Below are 9,340 nucleotides of genomic sequence, written 5' to 3' on the forward strand. Positions count from 1 at the left end.
TAAATTTTATTTTGTACATTTAAAATCTGTTCTGAAGAGTCCATGGGCTTCATTAGTGCCAGAAGTGTGCACATATCTGAAAAATCAATTGTCTGTTACTGTATTTCCCCACCTCATTTCTTTGCAGATTTGCAAAGTCCCTAAGTGTATTGCACTATATATTTTTTCTGACTTTTTCAATGTATTGATTTTGCCTGTTTTACTCTTATTTATTTTTTGTAGGGAGGAAGTCTCATTTGTTTTTCTTAAAAAAAAAAAAAAATTGTTACATGGTTACCTGAAGGCTAATGGTTGAAACTCTGGTGAGCTTCACAAAAAAACAAGTTAACTAAAAAGAAAAAAAGACCGCTTGCCCTAAAAGAAGCAAGGAACCATGAGATTTTCGGAGTTTGCGTGACAGAGACTGTCTTTCCTTCCCAATTTTCTCCTCTCAGGACTCAACATTCTTATTTTCTTCCATCCTGTATTCCAAGAACCTGAGGCCCTTCACTATTCTGACGCTCCGGAAGTCCGCCAGCTTTTAAAACAGGGCGAGGCCAGAGCATTGCATGCTGGGGACTGTAATCTTCGGACTTATTTATGATGAAGGCTCTACGTGCACAGAAAGTCTTGGGCTGGAGGAAAGCGATAGAAGGCGGAAGAAGGGAGTGGGGGCAGGAAAGAGAAACAGGAGCCGAGCGCGCTCACGTGACTCGAGGTCAGGTGGTTGTTCCCTCTTCCCTGCCCCCGTACACATTCTGTGATTGGCTGAACCTAATTCCTAAAGACGACACGCGGGGCCGGGCACGGAGCGCAGGCGCGCTAGTCTCGGAAGCTCGGGAGTGGAGTGTCTATACCGCTTGGCCATGGCGCTCAACAGGAACCACTCGGAGAGCGGAGTGATTGTCAACAACACGGAGAAGTGAGCGGCGCCGCGGAGGGATCCGTCGGGGATTCGTGGAGGCCAGAGCCTGGGGAGGTTGGGGGTTGGGGAGCTGAGTTGCCGAAGGAGGTGGGGACAGAAATGGAAAGGAAACGTAGGGCCGGGAGGGGCGGGGAGAGCAACGGCTAGGAGAGGGGGAGGGGAGGCGGGGGCGGGGAACCCCTCCCCCGCCCCAACGCGTACCCCTCAGGGAGCTTTAAGAAAGACCGAGGACTGCTACCGCTTGGGGTGCGGGGGAAGGAACTGAAGAGCTTTCTGGGTGGGGGTGGTTGGAGAAGGATTAGGGACCAAGGACAGCATCAGGTTGGGAGATTGTGGAGTAGAAAGTTGAGCTGGGGTCTTATAGATTCACTGATGTCCAAGAACCTTAGGGTTCGACGTTTCCTTTCTGGTGCTGGAATCCCTTTTAATAACCACTTGCGAGCCCCGCCGAGCCAACTTCCTTCTCCCCACTCCTTAAGCTTGGCTGATGTAGCTGACCATGGGAGAATGACGTCTGAGCTGAGAACGATATTGGGGCTCGTTTGGTCCAACTCCCTCATTTTTCATAGGGAGGATTATGAAGCCCAGAAGAGGGAAATTCGCGGGAGAGACGGGAGAATTCTAGATTACTACCCATCATCCTATTTAACAAACAAAACCTTTCTGCTGTAAAACTCACAACTTTACACTGCTAGGGGGAGAGGTAGCTAAGACCTCCTACATTGACCATGTGGATGGATACTCATCGAGTACTCCCTTCTGTTTGGGGGAGGATAGGATGGCCAGGCAATAAATGATACTGCAGTGTGCCTCGCCTCCCAGAAAAATTCAATCCCACATTCTGTGTTCCCTGCTGTTCCTCCCCCTCCTTTTCCTTTTTGCCTTCTGTGAACATGGGAAAGGATGCTACCCCTCAAGTATGTCATGTTACCTACCTTTTACTAGCCTCGGAGTCCCCACAAAGTTGAAAGTACCAACGTGTCAGTTAAGAGGAAAGATGTATTTAGAGACCAGAATTCTTGGGAACCAAGACTTAGATCCCCCCGAAAGTATGACCTCTTTACCTTCCCTACACAGGCTCATAAAGTAATTAATCTATTTTTTCTACCTTGTTCCACCCATATTCTTTCAAGTGGAAAGGTTTTGGGATGGGTTTTCTTGATGTTTGTCACGGGACTGGACGCTCCGTTTCCCGCATGTTCTTGCATAGTTTCCCTTCCCCCCACTCCTTTGGAATTTCTTTTAGAATCACTTGTTTCTCTCAAAAGTCAACAAATTCAGTCGTCTGCATGAAACATTTCCTGATTGCCCAATCCCTCATCTGCTAATCTTTAATTTGTCTGATGATTATTTTATAAATGGACATGTGTTTATATATATAAACAAACACTTTCAGGGCAGGGGCTTTTTTTTCCTCTCTAATATTTGTATATATACATGCATCTAGCACAGTGCCTGGTACATAGTACTGCTTAATAAGTGAATGTTTAGTGATTAATTGGTTAGAGTAGGAGGAAGACAAACCCAACTGCTGTCAATGTCATTTGATTTTTATCTTGTAATCAGAGATATCCCATGATGTGTATTGGTTTGTGACCTTTTTGTGTCCAAATAGGTTCTCGGAACAAAGAAGTTGTTGTCATTCATTATCATCTCTTGTGACTATTTTTCATTCTTAGTGGGAGTTTCTGGGACAAGCACTATCTCTAACTTTGCCTCCCACATTCTAAATGCTCTGGAACTGTTAAATAAGAATGTTTGGTCTTTTACATAAATTCCTAAGCTTTATTCCAAGAATTTGATATATAAATGGAAGTTAAAATTTGAATCTCCTTTATACTTTTATTATTTAAAGGAACCCTGTAGTGAGTCCTTTAATCATTTCATAATTTATCTTTTTTACATTTTCTTTAAGTGGGCATGCCTACCACAAGGTATTTCATAGAGTAACAGAATAGGAAAGGACTTAATGGGTGATCTAATGCAATCCTTATTCTTAACAATATAAACACAATAAGTTGCCATATACATAGCCTGCGTTTGAAGTTGAGGACAAAAGAGTTGTCTGTAGACAACTTTAACATTGCAAACTGGAATTTCTCTTCCTCAGCTGGTACTTATTACAGGTGGAACAGGGTGGACTGTGTTTGGGATTCTGCAGATCATTGCTTGTTGGGGCTGGGAGGGAGTAAATGCAAAAGGAAAAGAGGAATATTAGGGACTGTGGAAATTACACAGCTTTTTATCTAGATTTCAGGGCACATCTCCAATCTTTCTTATAACCTTTTTTCTCTCTTCCCATTGTAGCATTCTGATGACCTATGATCATGTGGAGCTCTCCTTCAGTGACATGGATCATATGACAGATGCCTTCAAAGGGACCAAGAAAGGCAGCCTCTATTTGACTCCTTACAGAGTAAGTCTTGGAGTCCTTACCTGTCATTTTGAGGCCTGACACTTTAGGAGAGTGACTCAGGTTTCTAAAAACATTGACACACAGGTCAGTGTGTTAGATGGCTCCTAAAACATTAATGACTTTTATTTTCCCATCTCCCATGATCTTTCCTTTGTCAACAAAGTCCTTTTAGGACTCTGGGACTCTATAATGTTTTCAACTGCTTAGTTGAGTTATACAAAGTCTAACATTGCCACTTTCCATTTGTATATAAGTGATTATAAATGCTGAATTGACATAGACCTAGAGCAGGCTAAGTATTTTTCCTTTTGATTTCAACAAAAAGAACTGTTAGCTTGAAGCTTCTCTGCACATATAAAATGATCAAAATAGTGATGCAGCAACAAATGCCCCAGCCAGAAATTGGCCAGCAGTGCCTTGTAGAGTGAGAAATACCAAGTAGCAAAAATTTGCTTACTTGCTTAATAAACTGGGGCTTCATTAGACCTTGCTATTCCCTGGAAAAAATCTTTCCTTCTGTTGCCCAGGAGCCATATTTGTGTTGTCTTTTGCAAGGGACCTTGTATTGTGCTTTATTGTTATGACTTAGCAGAGTAGGAGAGAAGATTTCATATCTATAGGTCAAAGTCACCACCTTAAATTTCATCCAAACAAATAGGCAAATCAAGACAGAGGGATTTTAGACATCTTTCTAAAACCCTGGCCCTTGCAGATGATTTGCTTGGTTGCCCCAGAACAATATGGCAGGGAGCCAGTTGAGAAGTTGGAGTGGTTTGCCTCACTCTCGGGAGTTTAAGAAGTTCATCTTGGCCTCCAAGCAGCTCTGGCTTCTTCCCCTTTCCACTACTAATATATCATGCAAGGTTTACTACAGCCTTTCCAAGAAGCCTTTCTCTATACTCATCCTATCTGTTCTATAAACACTTAGGTGCCATGGCATCATCATACTCTAGAAATATTTATTACTTATGCTTTTCAAAGATATCTGATTCCTATTACTTGTATTTTTATCTATTCTCTCCTAAGGGTGTTCTCCATAGACCCTTTCTTAGCATATGTTGCTTTGTTGTTTCATATATAATTGACCTTCTCGCTTAAGTTTCTCACTTTAATTTGCGTTTCAAAAATTCTACCAAAAAAACCCCAAAACCTGAAGTGTAGACAGGTCTGACAGTGTCACTCCCCTGCACAAGGATAGCTCCTCTGCCTTTAAAATCTAAGGCAAATTTCCTTCTCTATCACAGCCAGAATTCAGCCTAACTGTCCTTATTACATTTTGTTTCCTTTTACATACTTAGTCTTAGTTTTGTTCTTCACATATCATGCTTTGTCTCTTATCTCACACATGTGACCTTCCATCTCCTGTCTCGGAGCCTTTGGACACTGTCCCTCAGGCCTGGCATGCCCTTCTTAGTTCTCACTCCTAGATTCCCTCAATTCCTTCAAATCCCACATCCTACATGAGACCTATTACCTTGCACATATTCACATATATTTAATCTATGTTTATATGATCACGTATATGTTTGGGGTGTTCTGCCACAGAATGTAAGCTTCTTGAAAACAGGGACTTTGCATGTCTGGTTTGGGATACTTGATGCTTAGTACAGTGTCTGCCTCATTGCAAATATTTAAGAAATTTTTGTGAATAAAACCACCTCAAAGAAGAATTCCTTGTCCTATTACTCCCCCTCCTCCCCTTAGGGTCTGCTATCGTACATTGGGTGTGATGTTGGGTTACACTGGTATGATGGAGCAAGCAGATGGAGGCCCCTTTTGTAGGGGTTACATTTGCTGAACAATAGAAAAAGTCTTTGGAAGATTAGAAAGTCATAGTAAAACAGCTTCAGGTTTTCTCTAGTAATGCCATTCATTGTCTGTTCCCACAGGTAATTTTTCTGTCCAAGGGAAAGGACTCCATGCAGTCATTCATGATGCCGTTTTATCTAATGAAGGACTATGAGATTAAGCAGCCTGTTTTTGGTGCAAATTACATCAGGGGAACAGTGAAGGCAGAAGCAGGAGGTATGTGAAAATGAGCTAGGGCATAGACAAGGCTACTAGAAAGGAATTCTTAGCTTCTGCCTTGAGGACATTGTCTTGCCTAAGTATAATTTCCAAATCAAAACATGAAAATGTAGCTGATCTGTTAGAGGTCTACAGGCTAGAAAAGGATGCTTGGTTTTTAGGAGCTGCAAAAATGTTACTATTTTAAATAACAGGTTAGGTCTTTTCATGTAAATGAAAACAAAATTTTGCTGCCTGTCCCTGAAAATTATCTTTTTAAAATGTCAGGTGTAAAAAGGAACCTTGAGTACTCTGGGGAGAGGGATCTTTGTGTTCTAGTCTAGGTCCAGAAGAGGAGCTTTTTTTAGATGCAGAGAGGTCTTTAAAGATCTCCTGCTGGATTGAGAGAACTGGGCTTTCATTTAATATTCCTCACCTGAGCTGGTCCTATCATTTAGGAGTCTAGAGTTGCCCCTCAGGGCATCTTGTGGCCTTCACAGTTGCCATGGAGGAGCCTTCTGCAATACTTAGATCACTTTTGGTCTGTAGAATATGTTCATATTGATAGCTTTGCCCTGCCCCTGAAAATTCTTGGGTTCATGGGATCACTGCTTATGTTGGTATTGTTGAGGCTTAGCCCTAAGCAGAGAGATCCTTTCTCTGGATCTTGAGATCCATTGTGGTTGGATCTCGTCATCCTGCCCCTTTCCTCATCCCTCTGACCCCATCTAACGCAAGGACTGGAGTGCTCCATTAAGGATCTTAGTACCTGGGGCTCAGCCGGTTCAGGAAAAGCTCTTTGTTCTGATGACAAATGCCACTGGAAAGGAAGCATGTGGCTAAGCTAGGGCCCTCAGTGGGCCAAAGTCCAGGCGCAGTCTTGGCAATGTAGGAAAGAGAAGTGCTGATCAGATTGCGCAGCTGAGCCAAACCTTTCCCTGCAGGCCTCCAGGAGAGTTGGACAGGGTCCCAGAGAGGACAAATAACCATCTCTCCAGTTCAGCCTAGCTTTCTTTCTGTCTCATTATTTGCTCATAGTTTTCCCTCTTTTCTTTCCCCAGGTGGCTGGGAAGGGTCAGCTGTATACAAATTGACCTTTGTAGCAGGGGGTGCCATCGAGTTTGGACAGCGAATGCTACAGGTGGCTGCGCAAGGTATGAAGATTGAAAACTGGTACCAAAGATAGTTTTTTTAGGATTGGCTAGATTGGTCTGTGGGCATCTTGGGCTGAATAGGATCTCAGAATCTGAACCATAGGAAACAGGAAGTTTGAATTATATTCTCAGAGAGGCAGAAGGAAGAAAGGAATCAATTAGGAATTGTAAATTCTTTTTTGGGGGGAAGAGTGTAATACTTTTATTTTTTTAAGTATTTTATTTTTCCAAATACATGCAAAGGTAGTTTACAACATTCACCTTTGCAAAACCCTGTGTTCCAAATTTTTCTCCCTCTTTCCTCCCTTCCTCAAAACAGCAAGCAATCCAATATAGATTAAACACACACAGAGAATTCTGAATTCTTAAGATGACATTTACTCCTTTCATCTGAGCTCCACATGAGCTTCTACTCTTTATTGTCCTCTAATTGAGTAAAGCTTCTATCCCTTTTATTCTGTAATTGCAGCCTCCAGAGGTGAAGTCCCCAATGGAGCTTATGGGTACTCATACATGCCCAATGGAGCCTATGCTTTTCCTATGCCAGCTGCCAATGGAATGTACCCAAATCCTCCAGGCTACCCCTATGCACCACCTCCACCTGGTGAGTCTGTTTTACTTCTGCTGGGCACTGGCCAGTTGGATAATAGGGAGGGTTTGTGAGTATGTGTAAATTTGGAATATGTTTAAGATCTAACAGAAACTTGATGTATTTCTGCTTGTGTTGACATGATAGTTGAATTATATGTGTGATTCATGGTCAGATGTTTTCCATAGAGAACCATCTGTCCAGGGTGGCTATTTGGCTCTTATTGTTTTGCCAGAGTTTTATCCAGGACCTCCCATGATGGATGGGGCCATAGGGTACATGCAGCCCCCACCCCCTCCATACCCTGGACCAATGGAGCCACCTGTCGGTGGCCCTGATGTACCATCTACTCCTGCAGGTAAGGAACCCATCGTGGCCTAGAAGCAGCCCAGACAGGCTGGCAATGCTCCCCCTATAGGAGAGTTCTCATTTTGGGTATCTCTAGAGAACCCTAGAAAGTGGAAAGGAACCTGACAGTAAAAGTAGACATTCCCCATCCCCTTCTCTATGATTGAGGGCAACCTCCAGAGGAACAGTAGACACTGTGCCCTCTCAGGTGAGTAATTCCCAGTGTCTCCGGCTCTAATTTTGCGGAGTTGATTGGAGCTGGGTGGGATGCAAGGGACACCAACATGTGCTTCCAGATTAGCTCAGTGAAGCCTGAGGAACTATTGACTCCACTCTTGTGGGGCCTCCTTCCCTTGGAGAGAGGAGGATAGCCTAGACGTGCTTGGGATATGTGTTTCTTTTTAGCTGAAGCAAAAGCTGCTGAAGCTGCTGCCAGCGCCTACTATAATCCTGTCAACCCCCATAACGTCTACATGCCCACGGTGAGTGTCCCGGGGCGGGCTGGAGGGCAGCAGCCTCGCCAGGTAAACCTGTGGGCACCATTCCGGGAGGGTTGGGGAAGGAAACCGTTTGGAGGGTTCTCCTGTGCCCTTGGAGTTGGTCCCATTTCTTCTTCTTTTCTCTTCAGGACCAGCCCCCACCACCTCCATACTACCCCCCAGAGGACAAGAAGACCCAGTAGATGCACCTGCAGTCTCCTCTTCACTCACCTGCTCCTTCTTCCCCCAGAGCTGAGCTTGGAGCTGGGGGGAGGCTTTTGTCAGACCTGGCCTTTGCTTTAGGCCTGTATGTAGTTAGCAGTAACAGGCATGAAGAGAAAGGGAGTAGCTGGGAGAGTTCCATTTGGCCGGGGGCGTTGACACCTCTCCTCTGCCTTGGGCAGTGGGACTTTCCACTTGAGTCGCCATTTCCCCTTTACTCCTATTGCATTATCACAGCTTCCCATAAAGGAGGGGGCTGATCTGACCTGCTCCTCAGCTCCTACCCAGAACTCTTATTTTAAAATTCCTTTTGGAATATCCTTGTGGCTCCTCAGCTCAGATCAGCAGAGGTATCTCTTGTCTCCCAGACCTGGGGAGGTGGCTTGACCTCCACCCCAAGAGTCCCCTTGAGCCTCTGCCCACATTCCGTCTGCTCTCTGATCTCTCCGGCTGTGAAGTCTAGTCTGGATTTCCAGTGTGACCATATGATTGGGTGGTGGCAAGCTCTCAGGAGCTCCTTCTTCCCCATTCCCATCCCTTCTGGGGTGTCCCGCCTGCTCATACTCCTACTATCTTTCCTTTTATATCCCCGCCACTTTGTTGTGGTTTTTGATCGTGAGTCTGCTTCAGGACTGGAGGAAGGGAGAATAAAGGAAAGACTGTTCAGCTGGGGAAAAGCATACAAATGACTGCTTGACTTTGCTCCCTTGTTTTCCTAGCTCAGGCTTTTAGAAGGTCTTGTTCCCTCCTGTGCCCAGAGGGCCGCCTAGTCCTGGAGCTGAAGATTGCACATCTTATTTGACCTTCTTTAGGCTCTTCACTAGGGGGAGATGGGGTGAAATCTGGGGCCAAGTGTTTGCTGGACCTTGGGGCCTAACTTAGTCCTGAGTAAAAAGGTGTCTGTGGTCAGTCCCAGTTCACTTCTCATCTCCTCCCTTTGAGCTTCATACCTGATTGGTGACTCTCCCCTGGACGCACTAATTTCCTTTGATTTCCTCTTGGACTGGCTGGAGTGTGAGGTCATCATTATTTAAAAGAGAACTCCCTATTTATTTGAACAAAAATCCAGTTAATATATTAATGTGAAATAAACCCTGTTGCACCTTGATTTGTTTGCCAAAACGATGATGTAGTAAAGACAAAGTAGCTTGACTTTGTTGTCTCCCTGTGTGATGCCTGAGCCAGGATCCCTCACCTGCCTGGGGCCCTGGATTAGCTCTG

General features: G+C 44.4%; 1 protein-coding gene across 2 annotated transcripts; it reads left to right on the plus strand.

The window, feature by feature from the left end:
• Positions 1-782: 782 nt before the first annotated feature.
• On the plus strand, positions 783-9,271 carry WBP2 (WW domain binding protein 2). 2 transcript variants are annotated; one of them, XM_051995068.1, is made up of 8 exons: positions 783-901; positions 3,212-3,320; positions 5,210-5,345; positions 6,389-6,481; positions 6,951-7,085; positions 7,306-7,428; positions 7,824-7,942; positions 8,047-9,271. In XM_051995068.1, exons 1-8 carry the CDS (start codon positions 846-848, stop codon positions 8,098-8,100), a joined length of 825 nt encoding a protein of 274 aa, XP_051851028.1. In that variant the 5' UTR covers positions 783-845; the 3' UTR covers positions 8,101-9,271. The 2 variants fall into 2 exon arrangements, with proteins under 2 accessions (XP_051851028.1, XP_051851029.1); XM_051995069.1 differs by having other exon boundaries at positions 784-901; positions 7,824-7,900.
• Positions 9,272-9,340: the final 69 nt, after the last annotated feature.

The sequence above is a fragment of the Antechinus flavipes genome, chromosome 4 (genome assembly GCF_016432865.1).
Source record: "Antechinus flavipes isolate AdamAnt ecotype Samford, QLD, Australia chromosome 4, AdamAnt_v2, whole genome shotgun sequence".
Taxonomy (NCBI): Eukaryota; Metazoa; Chordata; class Mammalia; order Dasyuromorphia; family Dasyuridae; genus Antechinus; species Antechinus flavipes.